At 38.1% G+C, this 22167-nt stretch overlaps 1 protein-coding gene across 2 annotated transcripts; it reads right to left on the minus strand.

Moving 5' to 3' along the window:
- On the minus strand, positions 1 to 19791 carry SPART (spartin). 2 transcript variants are annotated; one of them, XM_066544913.1, is made up of 9 exons: positions 19692 to 19791; positions 13934 to 14769; positions 12583 to 12780; positions 11476 to 11580; positions 9579 to 9708; positions 8561 to 8755; positions 7425 to 7583; positions 7256 to 7346; positions 1 to 4538 (listed from the first exon to the last, which is right to left on the minus strand). In XM_066544913.1, exons 2-9 carry the CDS (start codon positions 14765 to 14767, stop codon positions 4352 to 4354), a joined length of 1899 nt encoding a protein of 632 aa, XP_066401010.1. In that variant the 5' UTR covers positions 14768 to 14769; positions 19692 to 19791; the 3' UTR covers positions 1 to 4351. The 2 variants fall into 2 exon arrangements, with proteins under 2 accessions (XP_066401010.1, XP_066401011.1); XM_066544914.1 differs by lacking the exon at positions 11476 to 11580.
- Between the last annotated feature and the right edge of the window lie 2376 nt (positions 19792 to 22167).

Genomic DNA, 22167 nt, shown 5'->3' on the forward strand with positions numbered 1-22167 from the left:
GAATTTTCCTCCATTTCTTTATTCCAAATAAATTGGTTAAAATTAGGTATATGGATACTGCTAAAGGTATTATCATTGTTTTAAGGCTTTTAATGGGTTGAGTTCAAAAATTTTAGTAAGAACAGCTAGAAAACTTGGTCACAACACAATGTGTTCTGAAAACATAATTTTATACTAAAATAAGTATTTATGTGTAAAGGCATTAAACACCTAGAATTATTTAAAAGCAAGGTAGATCAGTTGCTGAAGGCATAAATTAATTTTTACAAAGAAGTTATTTCTGTAGCACCAGTAACTAAGGTATGATGAATGGCTGTGTGGGCAAGGGAAAGGTAGATCAAGGTAGATTGTTATGGAGTGTGTTAATCAGATTATTGCTGTAAGAGTGGTATCACATCTGTCAGGTTCTTCCTGTCACCTTCTCTGGCTGCTTCAGTGCCAGCTTTTGACATTTGTGCAACTCTACAGTGAGCCAGTACAGCTCCTGAAACATTGAGCTTACATTAGGGAAAATGTTTAATGTTCACAGTTTCTGCTGGTTGGTGATCTGAAGTGCCTTACCAGCTGCACAGGAAAAGCACCAGACTTGATGCAAGGGACAGGGTGAAACTGGAAGCAAAAAGGGAAAACTTGTGGATGTTGTATATTTTGACTTTACCAAAGACTTTCACGTAGTCTCCCACAGTACTTTTACAGCTGAATTGGTGAGTTCTAGATTGGATAACTGGTTCATAAGGCTTCTAGAAAATTGTCTGGGCCATCAGGCTTGAAGTGTGGAGATCAGCAGTATGACTGCTTGACTCTGGGATCAATACCTGAGCCAATACCCTTAATTCCTGATTGACAACCTGGAAGACTAAGCACCAGCCCAGCAAATTTGATAATGGTGATGAGTTGGGAGGAGCAGTTAGTATGCAGGAGGAAAAGGGTGACCATTCACAGGTAGGTGTACAGCCTAGAGAAACCCAATGAAATTCAAAAAAAATCAAGTGCAAAGCAAAGTATCTGGCATGGGTAAAGCCCATGGATCAATAAGGCTGGAGAAGTGTCTAGAATGCAATGATGTAGAAGACACAGCCTTCCTGGTGAAGAAGCTGCCATGTGAGCTGCCAACAGCTTACAGCAAACAAGACTGAAGGGCTCCTGGGCTGCCATAGCAAGGGCGTGGCCAGGAGCCTGAGGGAGAGTTCTTCCACTCTGTTCAACACATGCTGAAGCACTTAGCTTTTGACTCCCAAACAAGTCCCAAGGGCTGCATTAGGTCAGGAACTTGCCTTTGTTCAGGCTGGAGAAGGCATAAGGAGAGCTTAGTGCTGTAATTAGCTATGTAATAGGAAAGTCTAAATAAGAGGGAGAAGCCAAAGTTTCCTCCAGTGTGCATGATGGAAGGATATGCAATAGAATGCACCTGCATTTAAAAATGTTTGGCTCAGTATAAGGGGATATATTGAGCAGAGTCAAGTTGGGTAAAAGTTGCCCAGAAGGGCTGTGAAGTCTCCATCCTTGGAGATAATCACAACATGAGCAGAATTGGGGCAGAGTGCTCCAGACTAGACCTGTTTTGAGCAAGAGGTGGATTAGAGACCAGGGGCTCCCTTCCAACCCTCATCATTCTATCCTAAGCTGGTCAGCATGTTTTTTTGTAGTGGAAGGTAGGTTTACCAATTCTTTTTAAAGGATTATGGATTTATTCAGGGAACATTAAAAATAGGCTATTCCAAGCTGGTTTTAAACCAGCATTAAACAAACCAATCAAACAACCCTTGGAATCTAGAAGAATCTGTTCAAATACAGGGGTTTATATTTGAGATAAGAACCATGGTTTATATCTACACAATTATGAAAATTCCAGAGATGGCCATAGCTAAGAATGACTTAGGGATCATTGATAGTAATCCTCTCAAGACAAGATATGAGACCAATATTGTAGCAGAAAAGTATTTGAATAAATTTGGAAGTAAGAATGCTTTAGGAAATCACATAGTAGCCTATACATTACACGGCTTAGTAAAATTTCTAGGACTTCATGCATCAAAAGATGTTCAAAGAAATAAAACCAAGCTATGAAGAGAAAGCCAACCTAAGACAGGAGGTTTTGGGAGCTTAATATATAAATGGAGAGCTGAGATAAGGCAGTAAATGTGAGAAGGCTGTTGTATATGGTGAAAGAATGGAGGAGAAGCCTATGGAGTTGCTACCCTGGGCCTAAGAAGTGGCAGGTGAAGTGAGCTAAGTTCAAGCATCATACCATCAGCTGGGAAAATTAACTAAACTTTGGAACAATGTAAAAGGGAAGATCATGGATATAGCACATTACAAACTTTAAAATGGGGTAGGCATCATTCAAAAAATAGTTTTAATCCATTTTGAAAGACATACACATGAAGAGAACAACAGCAGGTTAAGCCAGACACCACTACCTCATACTGATGGCATTTAAATGTTGTTTTTCCTCAGTGTACTCCAATGTGGTCTCCTGAAGACTGTAACACCTTTATTTTAACTGTTGTTTTAATGCAACTTTGTGCTTTGATGGTTTATAGATGAAACTGAATGGTATGAGCTATATGCAAAACCTTGAAATGCAAGGGAGAGAAGATACAAATACCTATATCCCTATTGTAAATACAGCTCATAGCAACAAAAAATGCTTTTGCTAGTGTTAAGTCTTAGCAATCTTTAATTGGTTACACAAGTTGGCAAGTGGCAGACTATAGTAACAGAAATTGTTGAGTGTACTTTGGACGGAACTTATTAGTTTGAAATATTTAAGCTCTAGTTAATGAGCTTGTTTATACTGTATAGATACCCCAATACTGCTATTTTATTACTTTTGAAGAAGTCCTAGTTCTTCCATTTATGTATCCATATAGGAGCTTCATATCATAAAAAGATCAAGCACACATTTTATCTTTATTTGCATAAATCAAAGTTACACTTCAAGTGGTTAGATCCTTTCGTTCACATTTCTCACTTTAAGCACACGCCTGCAGTAGCTACCAAAAAATATGCCTCTATTACCATTCTAACAGACTGTAGTTGTTACTGTATTTTTTCAATCTTCTACAAATATTACTTGCCAACAACAATTTATAGTTATTTTCTCCATCTACGTGAAATGGAGATAAGTTGTAAGTTGTTGGCATTCTGCCTGTTGTAGGTCCAGCCAATATTAGAATGCGCAGTAGCTTTAAAACTAAATAGTAAAGTGTTAAATAAGTAGCAGTGTCAAAGCATCTCAAGGATTTAACATCTTGAGTTATTTTATACTGTGGTACAAATGGGGTGACAAATCTACACAGAAGTGTCTATTCTACATAACTCTTAATTAAAAGGGTTTGTCTTCATTGTCTTTTTCAACACTTCACACCCTTGTGTAATTTAATGGAATAAAGATGATGATCATTTGTTCAAACATTTGTTCAAACATTAGGAGTCTTCCATTATGAGGTCATGATATATAATCTGAATCTTTCTGGATCAGCTGAAAAGTACAGAATGCATAGAATTTCCCAGTGCCCTCTAATATTTTCACAGAAAAATACTTTAATTTATGCAAAACCATACTTATTCTCTCTACATAAAAACCTGAATTTCAAAGAATCTTTGTATATTCCTTATGAAGTCAACTGGAAAATGCATTTTTTCTAGAACTGTAAATACTCTCTTTTAGAAAAAATACTTGGTATCTTTGGTTTACTTATATGCTGGATGAGGGAAAAAAAAAGTTCGAAAGGGAATGACTACCTAATTACCTGAGGTTCACCTTTCATTTCTCCTAGCATGAACTTTGGGTAAGATCAGCTTTTTTGTAGGTGAAAAGAGAAATTCTCTATGAAACAATAAAACACAATGCTTATATTAGTAGTGCATATTAAATAAGACAAGGCTTGATTAGTAAAACTAATTCTTAAGGATAGTTATAAAGCCAAAACTGGTAATTTTACTTATTCCAGAATTAGCCATCCTACTCTTTCTGTATCACCACCTTCTTTATAAATATAAAGTGTTACAAAAATATTCACAATAGACTTCTATATTAATCTATTATTCCATATATTATTTTGAAAAAGTGCTTAAAGATGCAAGTATATGAACTGCAAAGTTCCAGTTGCCTAAAGCCCTGATCCAGTTGTTTAAACCTCTTGTTCTGTACTGAGCAAGGAGGTGACAACTTTCATTTTTCCTCTTACAAATGCTCCTCCTACTTTTACATTTTCCTTTTAAATTAAGTAACAGTTGCTTGAAAAGTACAGTGTGACTTATGTTCAATGTCAGATGAGCAATGTAATTACTTCTAAATAGGAAGTTTAATCTCTAATGTAAGGCTCTGAGAAGTACTTAACTGCTTTCATTTTTTACCCTTCTTTTCATTATCCAATACTTTATATTCATCTAGCACAGCATGGCCAGTTTCCTTTGCAGTTCTCTTTACAACAGATTTGATACCAATATTTTCAATGTTAAATGCTGTAACACCAAGATTGATTGCAGAATTCATAGCGTTGTCTGTAGCATCACCAGCATCCTCTCCATACCTAAGGAAAGAGAGCAGTTTTGTAGATTTGTATACTTAGTATTTTAATCTTCACTGGAATTCTTTTGAGAGGCAAAATTCAGGCATTACCAAAAAAAAAAAATAAGCATAGTGCCCAAATGTCTAAAGAATAAAATTAGAATTTATGAAGCCATTTGAATAAAGGCTGCTCCTCTATCAGATCAATTGCTCTTTGAAAATACCAATATGCTCCTTCTCTTTTTCTTCAAGAACACTTCCAGTCTTTCTCCCTTTTTCCCCTCTAATTTTGAAGAGTAAAAACCTATTTATAGAATGATAAGAAGGGAGGGGAGAGAAGTTTTGTGCAATCACTAAAGGTCCTTTTTCACCTTAGTTCTTAGGTAAAATTCCGACACTCTCTATATAGAAAGCCAACTGTATCTGGGGCTGCATCCAAAGCAGCATGGCCAGCAGGCAATTCTGCCCCTCTCCTCTTCTGAAACCCCTCCCTGGAATGCTGCATCATACAGAACTCCAAAAGGGTCAACAAAACTATCTTGAGGACACAATGAAAATTACGAAACAATAAAAACCTTTGGTCTCTCCCATGGGCTGTGAGTCCAGCTTCTTTGTGCTTTAGTGGGCAAGCTGGCAGTCTCAGATTAAGGACTCAATTGTGCACAGAGAGCACAATGAAGGAGGACAAGAGTACAGTGAGAGCAGTAACTTCAACTGTTCTGGGTAGCCAGACATTTCTCCAGAGAGCACTGCAGTCAGACAAACCAGGGCAAAGGGAAGTATTCCGGACAGCATCAGAATCCCAGCAGTTAGCAGTTACTTTTTCCCTGTGGTTGTTATGACAAGAGGTTCTTTGAGGACCTCAAGATAGAGAGAAGCAAAGAATATCAAAGAATCCAAAAAATCTATAATATATCAGTAGAGCAGCCAGAGCATGTGCTTGGAACTAACAATGAGACCGAATAAAAAGAATTCGTGGGTTTTTTGTTTTGCCTTTAATTTTCTGATAGAGCAACAAGCCTTGAATCATCAACATTGGATTTGCAGGTCAGAGAATTAATCTCACAGCAGATGTATCTGTCAGTTTGATTAGTTTGTCAATTTGATTATTTTCATGTCAGGAACATCATAAGCCAGTACAGCATCAGTAAAATAAGTAACCTTATTTAAAGTACGATTGTAGCTTATCCAGTACAGTAAGAGTAACAATTTCCTAATGTCTGATAACTAATTTTTTAGTTTGCCTGCCTGAAGTGCATAATTTTTAACTCTTTTTAAAAAAATTGTGTAGATATATACACTGCATTTATTTAAATAGTTTTAAAAAAAGCTAGTAGCATGGGACTTTGGCAGACACATTACTTCTGAAGCTACATTTTCCCACCCATTCTAATCAACATGCATATGATGAGCATCTCTTTAAAATTCCATCCACAAGGGTACTGCAGCTAAATTTTAGCCTTTTTAAATTTTATTTAGAGACACTGATGGTGCTCCTTTAGCTTTGTTTCCATTAAGTGGAATTTAGCTCATTCACTGGTATTTTGAGTGGCAGACATCTTTGTCACTGAAAGAAAAAAAAACAGCTTACAGAAGGGAGATTATGTAAAATTTTAATCTAATTATAAGGATAGATTTTAAAGATTCCATATCAAATATTTTCAATCATATTGCAGTTAGCTACAACAGGTAGTTACTTATTGTTTTTCACTCTTAGTGTCTGTTGTCTGCTGATCTCCATACTTCCTATATTTGTATCTAAAACAAAAACATTAACGTGAATTTATGTGAAATGAGTACCAGTACAATTTCTCCTGACATTCCTACTGCAAAAAAAAAAACATTAGCAATAAACCACAACTGACTAGAACTTTGCTATTTAGCTTCCTATTTGAAATGCATCAAAACACAATCCTGAATGCCAATCTGCTTAATACTGTATGCTGATGTTCATCTTGTTACCACTGGCTTGTAGCCTGCATGCACTTTCAGCAATCCTTTTAAATATCTCTTTTGCTACACTTATCACCAATTCCATTTAAACTGCTTGCTTCTGCTTACTTTTCACTTTCTATTGAATCTACTGCCCTTTCTGTGAGGGGTGCATTTCATGTTTCACAGTTATTTCAATATATTCCATTATTCTCCACATGCATACAGCTTTCATCTTTCCATCAACTTAGTATCATCATCTTAATCCCAAATGTTATTGTCCTCTTCCCCCACTATCTTCTGCTCAGAACATCTTTATTCTGCAAGTGAGGCTGTTCTATTATTGCTATATATGCCTTAGATTTCCTTACAAAATTTTCTTAATTTTTGTACTGCCTTGCTTTAGCCAAACCTGCTGACAGACAAGGTTCTTTTATTTTTCATAAATTTAGCTAAGTTTGCATAAATTCAGGATTAGAGCTCAGCGGTTTAAACCAGTAATTTTTTTCATAATGATATTATATAATAGAGCAAAGATATAAATCTGAACATTGTTTGTAAGACAGCCTGAAGCTGTAATACTTCTACAAAGAACTAAAAAAATACTTCCTACAATTCCTCATTTCGGATTTTTGCATACAAAAGATGCTCATTACTCTGCACTTACCACCTTATCATGTGCTATATAATTACAGCAAAGGAGGTATTTCAGTTAGCTTCCCTGCACTTTCATAAGCTTTTCTTGCCAGTATTCAGAGACAGTAACAGTGTGCTATAGAAGATGAAAACAATAAAAACATAACTTACTTGTGTTTGACCGTTTTTACAGTCTCAGTTGAAACACTTTTAGCAATGCACTTCGCTGCACTTTCTAAACCTTGCCACACTGTTGAAAACCCTGTAGAAACAATCAGCTTATTTGAGTTCATACCATTAAAAATATGCCATTAAAAAAAGCGTAAGGAATTTTTATTACCTTGAACTCCACTTGCTGCTACAACCAGAGCACCATCAAAAGTAGATTTGCCATCTTTATCTTTCTTTAGGGATTCTGGAATTAATTTGCTGCCATGCTTCTTCATGTGTGGAGCCAGCTCCTTTCCGACACAGCTTGCTATCGAACAGACCCCTTCAACTACCATAAAACAAGAGTATGCGGGTTATTTAGCGAGAACATAGAACATCCTTCCTTAAAAATCTTTAATCATAATTAACAGGAAGTTTCAGTGAAGTCTTAAGTGATGTTTCTATTTAAATACGCTTATATAAAAGACAGACTTTAATCCACATGTAAGTGCCCAACTGATACAAAGCAACTTTATTTTTCAGGTTCTACATAGCTGCAAATCCTAAGAAACAAGTAATATGGGCCTTGTGAATAAAAAGTGCCTTAAAAGACATTTATACACATTTCACATTCAAATTTCAACAAACTGTTTCCACTGCTTTGTTATCTCTAATTTGTAGATAGAGAACAAGCTGCTGCTTTCCTGACTTGTCTTCTGTAGAAGTCTTTCTTACAAGCATTCCAACTCTTCAAAGTAGTTATATAAGATCAGCACAATTTAGTTTTAAACTTGGATGAGTCACTAGATGGTAAATATAAACATTATATGCAAATAAATAACAAAATTAAGTTACTGTGAGTTGTTAGGGCTTCCAGGCATCTCTGAATACCAAGCCATTTCTATTTTGATATTTATACCTAGTTAGATAGATTTGTTTCAGGTGTGCGTGTTTAAAAATATGCACACACACATTCTCTTGTTACTGTATGTTAGTAACCAGTGAGAGTAGAGGTTTAAAAAATATGGTTATCAACTTAAAAAAAAATAAGAGACAACATTTTGAATTAACTGTCAAAAACATGTCAAAATTAAGACTATACAGACTATTCTTTTAGGAAAAAAAGGATATCTCAAGGCCAAGTAATACGTACTAGTCTTAAAGCACATCTCTTGCAGGAGATAACTAGGCACAAACTACTGATCTCTGAATTTTATCAAGTCAGTAACTCCTCCAGTTTCCTGGCTAGAGAAACCAGCTTGCATTTTACTAAGTTTTTATTATTTAAGACAAAAATATTATATTCTATGAGATGAAAATTTTTACCTAAGAATTGGCTGACTTTCACAGCTCCTCCAGTAGCCTGTTTTGCTACATGAAGTCCCTTTGCTACAGTTGGGTTGACTTCCACAGGCTTTTCTTCTGGTTGAATGTGCTCTCGCAGTTTAGAAGCTCCTTTGTGAATAGCTTTACCTGTGTATTCTGCTCCTTTCATTAGGCCCCAGCTTACCCAAGATGCACCTTCAAGGCAAAAATTGTTTTTCTTAGTATGTACAATATTATGGACTGTGATTCCTTCATCTATCCCTCCTCTGCCTCTGCAAAACAGGAAGGTTTTCTGCAGATAAACATGTGGGTTTATCTGCAGAAACAGAAACATTCCTGATTGGAGTCTACAATTATATTCTCCCCTGAATGGGACAGCACAGAAGTCCTGCAGTAATTTCTGCCCATATACTACCACCTTTTACATTCATTTTATTTAAGTTTAATACGGCCAGCCCACATCCAAACGTCAGCCTAATTCAGATATTCAGTTTTTTCATGGATGTGCCAGCACCAGCTCAGTTAGAATTTATAGAACTGCACATCTCAATGCTATTAGCACTCAGGAAAACATACAAACCCAGCCCTTTAGCCCTCCTTGCAGATTCATATACAATCAGCTGTTGGTCATCCGTATATTCCAAAGGTTCTCAGAGGAAAAAAACCCACATGTTTATCTGCAGAAATCACAACAGATGCCCTACTGTAATATGTGTTCATACAGGGGTAAAATTATTCTCTCACAGTGGTTTGAGTCCCAGCAGGCGATATTCTAATAGAGTCAAATGAAAAGCCAAACTCATTTGCACTGAACAAACTGTTGGCAATGGATTTATATTCTGCATGGTTTTTATAAAGCTCATCAAGGCATCCTTTAGAGGATCAACACTGGAACTAGTGAACAACTACTTCTGATCACTCTGCTTCTATCAGCATCCATGCATTTATGTGAAAATACTGTTTAAATGTCACTAACATTGGTTTCTGTTCAACACAAGTCCCCTTATTACAGCTGTACCTGACAAGATTCCATGGGCAACTTTCTCACTCCATTCTGGTAACTCTTTCTGATCTTCTGCTTCTTCAGGTTGTGGCTGGATATGTACAGTCTGAGGCAAGTGAATTGCATCACTAGAGGCTTCAGAAGGCTGACAAGTGAAAGCAAACATCTGAGCATCTACTTTGCAACCTATCATCAGTATTTCTGGTTCATATCATACACATCCACTGTGAAATAATACTAAAGTTGTGCATGCCTTGGGTAGGTGTACAGAAACTCAAGCTAAATTTAACACTCAATTACTTTTTCCACAAAAATTCTAGACATCCAAGAAAGCTTATCAGGCAGGTCAGCTTTTTTGTACACTTTTTTCATCCGGCTACAATGAAAAAGTTTGCTTGCCAACGCAGCCATATGGCCAAATAACTAAGCATGGAAAATTTACACTACTTGTTCACCAGCAAAACAGATAAGAGACTGTCCATCTCTCAATTTTATCTTCTCAGACAGAAGTCAACTCTTTTGTTATTCAGCATGGGAACTGCAGTCTTTGGTTAGAGAATCCAGCTACACTAAAAGAATGCAGCTGTTGAGGTTGTTTTGTTCCTCATTCTTTCCTCCCATATTCAAAAATAAAGGAGATTATTCATGCTGTGTGCTGTTGCTGCTTTTTCAGACTGGCACAGCCAAGGAAAACATCAAACTATGCACAACACTGACCCCTATTTAATGCTGGGTGGGCAGGTCCTTTGTTACTTCGTGTCAAACTCTACTGTTTCTGTAGTAAATGTTAATCATTAAAACACAGCAACCACTACCACAGGCTGCTTAACACTTCTAAAATGTGTAACATCACTTTACACAGCTCACAGGCAATGCATAATTAAACTTTAATTACAGAAATCTAAAAAAATTGTAATAGGTTTAAGTTTTTGTTAAGAGAACTTGTCCCATGTAAAAGTAAATAAGCCCCTCAAGCATTTCAAAGATTGAAAGCACTGCTAGTTAATGACAGAAAGAAAAAACATTTTTCTTTAGTCTAGAAGAGTGTAAATGAGAGCATTTATAGATTAAACTCACAGGCAGATCAGAATATACAATACAGAATGGTATTTGCTATTACAGGGAATTCTTAAATTCCCCTGAAATATTTACTGGATATAAAAGCAGGGTATTGCACATGTTGAATGTTGTAGTAAAACCAACATTAACAGAAAAGAATAGATGAAACCTTAGGAGGTTGCTACCCAGAAGGTTAACAATTGTATCACTGACAACAAAATGTATCACTGACATGTACTACATCATCATTTACTGCTTGACAGCAATGTGAAATCTTGGAGCTCAAGAAATGTCTTCAGCATGTGACCAAAACACTCTGAGGACTATGCAGGAGGAATTACCTCAATGAATAGGTAAAAAGCAACAAAAAAAAACCTATTAAAAAACCCAAATTATGTTCCAGATGTAATTTAGTTATGCCACAGGTTGGGACACTATAAAGAAAACCAGTCAACAAGACTTCTAAGATCTACCCTAAGGAGCAAAAATGGATTCTCTAATAAGACAGGGAACTCAGTATTGTATTTATATTAAATATGGTTGTCAATTAGATCCTCACAATTACTATGTAAAACAGACACATTAAATGGCCATCAGACTAGGCTTTGGAATACTTGCGCTATATCAGAGTTTTTAAGACTTCAGAAATATGCTGATTTGAAATGTGGCAGGTGCAGTAACAGAATTGGTGTTTGAGAAGAAACCAAACAACAACACAAAAAAGCCATCCAACAAAAAAAAAAAACCACAGGACACAGCATACACAGCTGCTGTCAATCAAATCAGCAATTCTAACATGCATTTCTGTGACTTTTTTTTTTACTATAGGATTTTTGAATGTCCTGGGATTTACCTGGACTTTGTGGCCAGACCTCTGTTTAAATTTATCTTCAAAATGTGCTCTCATAGTTGCTGGGAGCTCTGAAGGTAACCCTACTCTCTCATGGGATCCTGGCACCTGTGACATCGCATCAGGGAACATTAACAAAAACAAAAAGTTTTAGGAAAATATGGAACTAACAAGATATCCAATTTGAACTACTTCTACGCAGGAAAAATGACAGAATTTTATCCAGTGAGTGAATATCACATAGTTCTGTAGTACTTTCCTCTTTTAAGAAAAGTTAGTGGCCTCCTGTGCTAGTGAAATTCCCTGCTGAACTTGCCAGGATTTACACCCTAACAGAACTCCACCCTCATGGGATGCTCCAAACTAGTCCTTCATCATCAATGAATTCAGCTTTTGGTGAATCAACAAAATTCTTGCATGAAAAGATTTAGTGATGCTATAATCTTTTAAGTAGCTATTGATCATCACTCTTCCTGAAATTATGCTCCAGGGCTCTTACAGTAATATTTTCCACTTCATTACAAACCACTGAATTTTATTGCACATTTTTTAGACTATGGTTTTTATTTTGTTTTCTCTACCTGTCAACATCTTACTGCAATAAAGCACCAGATTCATCTACTTTGAGATCCCATTGGAAGGCAGATTTCTGAGGTACATACTATTTTCACAGATCTTCTCTGAAGTGGCTTAACATTTCATTTTTGAACTGTAAACACGTTTGGGCATGATATTCCAAGAATGCCATCATCAAAACTACATTGAGAGTTATGTGCATGTACACGTAAGGAAAAGCATGCTTTCTCCTGAACACGTAATTTCATTTTGGGTCCTGTCTCTTTCAGAAGAATAGAGAAAATATAAAAAATGGTCTTGAACTCCACTCTGTGCTTACAATTCAGTATTTTAAAACTTCTGTTGTCTCATCTCACAGGACCTACAGTTTCATTACAATGCTGCTTTATCATGGCTACTTTATCTATTTCTCACAGATGAGCTTACCACCAAGACAAAAGTCTGTCATTTTACACAATTAAATGTAAATGTGAGAATATATTGATGATTTATACCTTTCCTTATTGGCTTATAACAGACTGCCCAGAAATTTACCTGGATTCGTAGGTCAGACATCTGTTTTAACAGATCCTCAAATAGCTCTCTGTCAGTTGCTGGAAGCTCTGAAGACAGCACTACTCCCACGTAGGACCCTGGTATCTGGGACATCGTGTCGGGGAACATGTAGACCCCAGTATTGCAGCACAGAACAGGAGACTGGGTACACATCAGAGGATACAACCAGTCACAAACCTAGGAAAAACAAGTACATGGAATCAAAGGATGATTTTAAGAAGGAAGATAGGCAGAACATACTGAAACACACCATAAACTTGATTTTCCATAAAGTTTCTAGTGGAACCTTCTAGTGAAAGGTTCACTGCTGATGACAGTGGGGGTGGAAATAAATTATCTTTATGGTCCTTTCCAACTCAAACTGTTTTATGATTCTATGATGAAAAATAAAAAGCCTTATACCATCCTGAAAAAAAGAAAAAAGAAAAACAATCCCCATGTGATTCTGGAACTATCATTCTTGATTAGTTCTGACAGTCTAATATAAAGAAAGTATTAATTTTCACAGGACTAGAATTCAGGCTGGTACTCTCTTAACTGAGGTCTCATCTTGAGGCCCAAAGGAAAAGAACTGCCAAAAAAGTCAGGATTCACAGCGCCTGTACCACTCTGGAGATCTCAGGACAGGTTTATATGACAGGACAAATAGAAATGCATGGCTGTCACTGGCCTACTATTGAAGACACCTAACATGAGTGGAGCTGAACCAGCAGACCCCAGATCAGGATCCAGCAGACCCCAAACCAGCCAACCTTAGCTGTAACAAGAAGATCCAAAATCAGAATCCAGACCAGAAATATTATGGTCATTACAGAACATGCCCACATGAAGAAAGTAAGGACTGAAAAAGTACAAATAATGCATCTTTTTTATCTGTAATTCTGAGTCTGGATTAACATGGACCCTCAAATTTCAAATTATCACTTGTAACTGCAATGCCTTATCACTAATTGACAATGAAGTGGGTAGCACTTAACCCCATTTTATCCTGATTTGTTACAACAGGTGAATCAGAATGTCTTCTCTACATGAAAAAAATAAGTCAATTTTATGAAATGGAAAGACATGTTAAGTCAAGTCCTTTACATACTACAATTCACCAGAACAGTGAGCACTTGAAAACCTTGGGAAGACACAGAGGTGTTTTTCACAGAAAGAGTTGTAGAAGTGTGTAGCTGCAGAAAAGCATTTCTGCAACACCTGTAACACCCTTCGTTTTATCACAGGGATATTTAGGCTCACAAGAGCAAGAACCTAAGAAGATTTCCTGTTAGAGCTTTAAGACAGTTCTCAAAATTTTAATTAAAGGAGAAAATTATTTTCCTGTTACCTGAAGAAACGCCGGTGGACGATTCCGAGCAGCTTCACTATCTGTATCCAAGAACTTGACGATGCGCAGATATCCAGGATATGAAGGAGCACTAACCTGCCCATCAGGAGTCACAAAAAATATCTGTACTCCTTGGGGAATCAAGATCAGCTCATCTGCATCCACTCCCAGGTTTTCCAGGGGAGGTGGCTGAGTACACTTGTTGTTGTAGTAGTCCTCACTGACAGAAGAAAACTCCCCAGAGTCTGTGCCATAGGACACAGTAAAGTGGCCATTGGTAGCTTGAGGAGTATAGGCAGGAGGTGCTTCATTTGGCAGACAAAGAGGTTTTGCAGATGATGGACTCATAGCTGGAATTTGCCCCTGACTCACAGCTGCAACACTTCCATCTGCTGCAGGCAACTGACTTCGAACAAACAGAGAATTAGGGGGAGGGGGTCTTTCTGGCTTTTCTTTGGAAGGAATGGAGGGGTATAATTTGGGCACCCCAGGAGGGGTATCCATCATAGCAGGAGATGCTTGTACCGGTGGGGTGTTTTGCTCTAGACTGCCGAGTCGAGCACGAACATTTTGCAGGGTCTCTCTCATCTTCTGTTGCATTTGCCTGGCAGACTCCCACTGGGACCCTGCACACTCAGGACCCTCTGATGGAATGCTAACTCCTCGGAGCAAGTGGTTAAGCCCTTGCTCATAGTAACTTCTTGCCTCTTCCTTCTGACCCAGTTCATCTGTATTCAGTCCTTTATTGATATAAATAAAGGCTTTCCTGTACTCTTCGTTAATGGCTTTAATATTTGCATCTTCTTGCACAACTGGATCCGGCAGTTGTTCCATTACTGCAAATTGGAATAAAAATCAATAAGAATATACAGAGAGAAAGCCAAACAATGTTTACCTTAGAATAAAATGTTTTCTTAATGATGACCCTACTGCCTGTATTAGCAGAACAGTGGAACAGTGTCTGATATGTTATCTCCTAATAACATTCAGATTCAGCTGACATGATTCCAAGACAGCAAGGAATCTATAACCATCAAATATGGTTACATCACAGATATTTATTTCTTAATAATTAAACATCAGAAGAATATGGACATGCCTGATACTAAATTTTTCATCTTCAAGATCAGTTGCAAACAAGAGGAATAAACAAATAACTTAAAAAAATCTAACTTTCGCAAAAACATCTCTAAGGTTTTAAAAAATTCAGTTACCATTTTGTCTATTTAAATAAAGGCTGAAGTTACAAACAGTACATTTCCATTTGAATAATTTAAGAGAAAGCACTCAACAGATTTTTAGATCTCAATCAACTAACATCAACAAACAAAACTGTGATATACTTTGAACAGTTAAAGCTGTGCTTTACAAAATAAAAACATGGAATTACTTATTTCCTTTACAGTGTTTATAGAGTGAGAAAAGGCAATTGGTGTTTTACAATCCTTGCACCACTAGTGACAAAAATTGGAAGTACCAACATGTACAAAAGTTTGCAGGTTCTAAGTCTGTTTCAGAATGTATTCCTCAAAATGCCTGATGTATTTCAACTGAAGTGTGGAAAAGAATCCAGTAGGCTTATTTGAATTCTAAAATTTGTTAACTCATTGTTTTAACTGTACACAGATTGTCAGTCTTGGCCAAACACAGAAAATACAAATAATTAATTCCAATGAATTTGGGTTTGGTTTGGGTTTTTTTGCTGGCAGCCTTGGGAGGAAATGCAGGCAATTATACTAGAAGAGAATAACGACTGAACAAAAATGGGATACTGTATTAAATTAACGAGCAGATATTTTCAAGTAAAACCATGATTCTCTGCAGTAAGGGAAATGAAAGAAAGGAGACATCTGTTAATCACAATGATATTAAACCACAGAAAACATGGGGGTAAGTTCAATACAAAGTGCAAAACTGAAAATACGCCCATTACACGGGTAGAAACATTAATACCACGGTACAGAGCTTTGGTGAGAATTCACACACTGAGCCACACTCAAGGAAGCTGTGCCAGAAGGAGGTGGGCAGGTTTTTTCTCTGATGAATCAATCACTCTTCCCTAGAAAGGTGTAGGTTTGGCTTACCAAGGCAATACAACAAAGGCTAAGAGATTGGATTAGTCTCTACAAATATAATGGGTGAAAAGAAGAAAGGAGATCAGTAATAATAAATAATTACTTGGAAAGAAAAAAAAATTAAATCCAAACTTGTAATAAAATCCTGAAATAGTACCTACATTTAAGTTTACTTAATGTCTCTTCTTCTTTTAGACTATCAACAAACTAAAAAAAATAATCTGGAAAATATCCTTCTTCTACTCCAACAAAAACAAAGAAACTTACAAAGTGCAGGTCATGAAAAAATTTTAAAGAGACAAAGAATACTGTGTTCTACTCCCACACTCTATAATGAAAATGCAGAGAGCATTTAGGTAACTGATGCATCTGCAGTCACACAACAGAAGCGTCATGTAATCTGGCAGGCATCTGTTTTTATGATGCTACAGAATCCAATTTCACATAAAGTCAAGATGTGTGGTTTCAGTACAACAACAGATACATAGCTCAGAATATAACAGAGGTGCTTGAGAAGGCAGCCCAGTGCAGTGGGTCAGCAGCAGCTCAAGCCACCAGGTTCACTGCCCATCATGTAGCAAATTTTGGGCTAGAGGAGAGTTTGCTGATTGACTGCAGTCACTTGTTGCCAAGAGGCTCAGCATCTTTAAGCTAAAGAACAACACTGGCATAAGTGTGTATTTACTAACCACCAAGGACATCAGCTTTAGAAATTAAGAGTATGCTCCTGACCGGCACAACAGCAAACAATTAAGAGTAAAAGCAATTGGAAAGAACTCCTTACAAGGTTGTGAATATAGCTGGATCCTTACAGCAGAAGAACTTGGTGACAGCCAAACCACATCACTGTGTGTCAACACTTGTATTTACTATTGAAAAATCCACTTTTCCTTTTAATTAGGATATGAAGATGAAAACCAATTTAACAGTAAAGAGTCTGATTTGAGAATTTTAGGACTCTGATTTGAGAATTGTAGGTTCTTAAAACACAGAAAATGTTTAGAAGACTGAGAAGGACAGACAAGTTTAATCTATCATCACCATTTACTTTTCTATTGAGCAAAATGTACTGGTTTAAGCTTTTTTGTGCCTGTATCCCTAAGCCTGTATAAAGTCCTTTCTCAAGGCTTGACGTAAACGATTCATTTGTGTGAATACAACTGCAGTACAAGTCCCCTTTGACCCATGTTTATTGATTAGGTTTTTTTTTCTGGGTGAGGCTAATGCAGAGATACTTTACAGGTTTCAACTAATTCTTTTACTAGTGATTGTTAGCATATAACAAGAAGTGACATAAAGTAAAATCCTAAATACATTGCAACTTAATCTTTAATTCATTTACTCTTCACTGTATACTTCTCATAATGACAACAGCACTGTTCTTGCTAAAGCTCAGTCTTTAATAACACTGGAAAAGCTCTGTAAGGAAATGGAGATGTCAGCACCATCAGTGTACACAGAGCACTGGTGCACAGCACAGCTACAAAAGCTGGCTCAGGAACTCTGATTGTCTGAAACATCCCAAGTTTGCAGTATATGTGCAGCATAGTCACCTCCAAATAATGCATTTGGTTGGCAGAGCACTTGGAAATGGAGGAAGGACATCACAGTGGATTTCAAGCTAAACATGTGAGAACTATAAGTCAGCCCAGGAACTGAATTTCATTCTTTCTTAGCAATTGGTTACAACTAATACAAAAGAATGGATGGTATTAAATAAGCTTATCTAATTGCTCCCTCACAACACAAGAAGAAATATTCTCTGAAAGAGAACATTTAAATAGCAATCTAATCATATCCAAGGAATATACTTTTTCACTTTTTTATGTACGACCTTAATATAGTAGTTAAGTGTCCTGCATATTTTAATATTTATCTGTATGTATTTAAATATTTACTCCTATAATACTTACAACAGGAGTAATCCACTCCTGTATAATGCTGAATCTCATTTCCTCTGTTTTAAAGCTGTAATGAACGGGATAACGTGTATTACAATACTGAGAGCACTGCCAGCTAATCTTTGGTCCTATGGCCTGTTCAGATCAGCCCAGATCTGTACCATTTAGTGTTAATTAAGACTCAGAGGAACTTTGTCTCAGAGAAAGCCAGTCCAAAATTGAGGTAAGAGCTAAAGTGCACTGTAGATAATCACAGATCAGTCGAGCACTTGAGCCCTTTTTCTTCTACCAGTACAGATATACTCTGTGGTTTTAAGTGACTTGACCAAATGAGGCTACAGTGCAACAATGAAATTTAGAGTTTAATGTGGTATGGTAAGCTACCATCTCACCCATCCTTCCTCTGAAGCAGGAAAGTCCACTCCATTAAAAAGTAATGTATATTAACAAAAATACAGGTCAATGGTAGATCTCACTGCTAGACTGTAAACATGAAGTCTAAGGCTTATTAAGAGGATTAAACAGCCTGACTGACAGAGGCAGGATACACTTGCCAACTCACTATTTTTGAAGGAGAGTAGGGGAGGAAAATGCAAATCAAATTAAAAAAAAAAAACCCAAACTAAAACACCCATAAAAAGAGCTCTTCTAATTTGTCAAACTGTTTTTCTCTCAGCCACCAACTAAGAAGTACCATGCAAACACAATTGTTTAAGCATGTATTATTATTTCTGTATGAAAAGAGCAAGTAAGGAAGTATTAGTAACTTTCAAAAATTGAAAGAATTAAATGGTATCTAGACTATAAACTAGTACAAGCCAGGTACTAGCTAAGAAATTTACCTTTTTATGCTTTTAGCTTATTTAGGTTGTTTAAAGAAGCCTTTAAATTTTTCATTAAGTGGTGGCCTACTCCTAGTTTTTAAGCAAAGAAAAAAAAATTGTCATGCTAGATAATATCACAGACTAGACAACAGAAAGAGTTAGTGCTATTAAAGTAATTCTTCCTCTCAAAAAATTACCAAATACTTCAGTAAACTGCCATCCTCTGACATTTCAACCTACACCTTCTTCTCTCAGCCAGCACGTCTAATTTTCCTCATCTACTGCTGCTTTAAGATTATTTCTGTCCGAATAAAAGAGCTTCCTTCCTGACTCCTTGGTCTGCACCTCCATCACATGCTGTCACCACACAGCTTTCAGGCCCCGGGTGCCTACTTGTCACTTTTCTAAAAGAGAAAGCAGAAAACGAGGAGGGCAGATAATGCCCTTCATCTCGCAGCTGCGCTGCCCAGCACTGACGTTTTCCGCAGCACCGAAGTACAAAGACATCGTACTACCATTCCAAAACATTGCAAGATCGTCATGGAAAATTCAGTGTTATGTAAGACTGCTATTTAATACTATTTCATTAGCTATGTGTGCCTGCCGGTTTCTGATCTCTACCAACGTTTTACCAGATTCAAGAAACTCAAACCGGTCTGACACGAATCCTTTAAAAACAAAACAAACAAGACAAAAGAAAAGGAGCACCTTTCCGAAGTACTCTGACAAATAACCCTTCAAGACATTCAAGACATTATTTACCACCAGGGTCACCTCAGCCTGCCCAGATCCCGGCCCTCCCCGCCCACCACCTGCCCGCGGGGGCTCCCGAGGCGGCTGCCGCCCGGCCTCGGCCCGCTCCGGTACCTTCCCCTCCCCGCCCCGCTACAACCAGCGCCGCCCGGCTCCTCAGGGACCCCCGACAGCCCGGCAGGACCCGACCCCGCGCCCGCCTCACCGAGCCCAGAGCCTCCACCACGCCGAGCCCGGCCACGCCTCTCCTGGCCTGGCCTGGCCCAGCCCGGCCCCGCCTGCGCCGCCACCCCCGCCCGGGTCAGGCGCAGCGGGCGGGGCCGAAGGGTCCGCGGCTGTGGCGTCACCCGGCGCGGGCCGGCCTGAGCCCGGGGCGGAGCTTCATCAATTAATAAATAACGCTGGAGTGTGCAGTTTGCCCTGGTTTTGGTGTTATTTTTGTTTTGTTTTCTGCTTGTATTTCTGAGTGTTGCTTGCTTGTTTTTGTGAGTTGGGTTTTTGTTGTTGTTTGTTATGTTTTGGGGTTTTTTTGGGGGAGAGGGTTGGAAAGGTTCTACACACGAGAATAAAATGCAAAATTGGAAATGCGGGGTTAGAAAGCAGCGCGCCTCATACAGTAGCCCTACTTAAATTTCTTCTTCTTTTTTTTTTTTTTTCCTCTTTTTGTAATGCTCCTGATGTTTGGGAGGAACAGAGGTCTGCGTGTTGATTTCACTTCACTATAAAGTAATTTTGCTGGAACATGGAAGATAGCTTCTCTTTTCACTTCTGGTTTCTGTGGCTCTCACCACCATCTGCCGGCATCTGGGCAGGCTGAGGTGACCCTGGTGGTAAATAATGTATAATGATCAACACATCAAACTGAAAAATAATGTATACCCCCAGTGATACCATGGGGGCTTTTTCCCTGTTGTTTGCAGTAGCTGAGTGGCTTTGCCATTGGAAAGGAATTGACTTAGTAATTTAAATCCATATAGCTTTTCATCTTTTATTGAGAATCTGTAATTCTAATTAGGTGCTCGTGTGTGTACAAAAGCACAAAATACACTCAAATTCTAGTTATGGAGTCAGTATGAATATCCAAAAAATGGAAAATTAAGACCCAAAAGCTATCATTCTGAAGTCTCCCCTTTCATGTCATGTTTTCACATTTCATTTTGACTGTTACTCTAATTGTGCCGAAGAGGCAGGCTGCACTGAGCAAGGTTGTACTTCCAAAGGTGGCTGTCTCCAGGTGAGACTTATTTACCAGCCTGGGCAAGCTGGAGCTGGTTGCTGCCCTAAGTCCTGGGCTGTGGGAAGGGGTAGCTGAATTTGTGCACTGGCACTGTGAAAAAACAAAAGGAAAAATTATTTCACTAAACATCCAGCACTTGCCTTAGAAAGTGAACACTCATGTTTTCTGTCAATCTTCCAACTGTTCATTGAAACAGCTGCTCAAATTACTGGATATAATCTGGCAAAATATTACTGATTTGCAGCTTTGATAATCAATGCTAAAATTCTTCTGCAGCTTGACTTCCAAGTGGAAAATTTCTAGCTTGGTTAAATCTAGCAAAGGTGCATTCCATGGTGCATGACTCTTTATCTGTGCTAGCTCCAGAACTTGCTGGGTTCCAGCCCTGTTAAGGCTCACTAACTTGCTTTCTGAGGTACTGTGTGTGTATACTGACTGTGTTCATTGTTTAACACACTCAGGACCACACACCATAAGAAATTCATAGTAAATATTGACTTCAGGTAGTGGCGGCCCTGTCCAGCCCTTGGGCAGATGGGTTTACCGCTCAGCTTCATTTAGCTCCAAAGTATCTCTGGAAATTTGTCACACATTGTGGTTTCTAGCATAACATTTTTCTAGGAATTCTGTGTTCCAAACTTTTTATGTGCCCACTCTTCAGTCCTTTTTCCTACAGACAAGAAACAGACAGCAGCCTGAAAGAGAAAAAGCTGTCCACACATCAGGGAGAGTTCCTCTTTCTGAACAGCAGTGATGATGAGAGACAAGCTGTCCACAAATCAGGGAGGGTTCCTAACTGCAGTGAGGACAGTATTTGCACGTGAAGCCCTGTGTGGACAGATGAGGGTTTGGACTGGTGGAGAGGGCCCTAAACATTTGTTTAAACAGATGATAGATTGTGCTCAGGTAACCAGATGTCACTGGATTATGTTATGCCTGTATACACAAAGTTTACAAGGAAATAAAGTTTTTATAACAAAAAGTGACAATCTCTTTTGAAGCAGGGCCACAAAACAATAGAAGGACTTTTAAAGGTTTTTAACCATGCAGGGGGTACCTTTGCCAACATTGTTTTGTGGGAGCAGACCTTGCGAGGTCTAGAAGTTGATGAGGGGCACAGTAGTGTCAGAAGCAAGGGAGGGATGAGCTGGGCAGCTGAGTACCAAGGCTGTGCTCTGATCTGTTATAGGAACACTTGGGCATGTGTGCCCTGACAGCCTTTCCTTCCACCAAACGCTGCTCTGCTGTATCACCCCTCACCTCACAGGGCAGCTTGTATCTCTTGTGAATTTATATAAGCCCCAGTACTTTTGCTTTAAGTCAGAATTAGACTGAGGGTTGAATTGCTACCATGACATGTTCCCTCCTACAGCTATAGAAATAAACTGCTTTTGCCTCACCTGAATCTGCAAATTTTAAACTGTGTGTTTTTTTCTGCAAGTCT

Source organism: Molothrus aeneus, chromosome 2, assembly GCF_037042795.1.
Source record: "Molothrus aeneus isolate 106 chromosome 2, BPBGC_Maene_1.0, whole genome shotgun sequence".
NCBI lineage: Eukaryota > Metazoa > Chordata > Aves > Passeriformes > Icteridae > Molothrus > Molothrus aeneus.

Bases quoted from the DNA above. Each gene is read 5' to 3' on its own strand.
- SPART (XM_066544913.1), bottom strand. From the start codon at position 14,767: ATGGAACAACTGCCGGATCCAGTTGTGCAAGAAGATGCAAATATTAAA. The intron at 8,756-9,578 runs GTACAGCTGTAA...TTTGCCTTGAAG, and splicing joins TGCCCATGGAATCTTGTCAG to GTGCATCTTGGGTAAGCTGG. The intron at 4,539-7,255 runs GTAAGTTATGTT...CTCTTTCCTTAG, and splicing joins GTAAAAACGGTCAAACACAA to GTATGGAGAGGATGCTGGTG.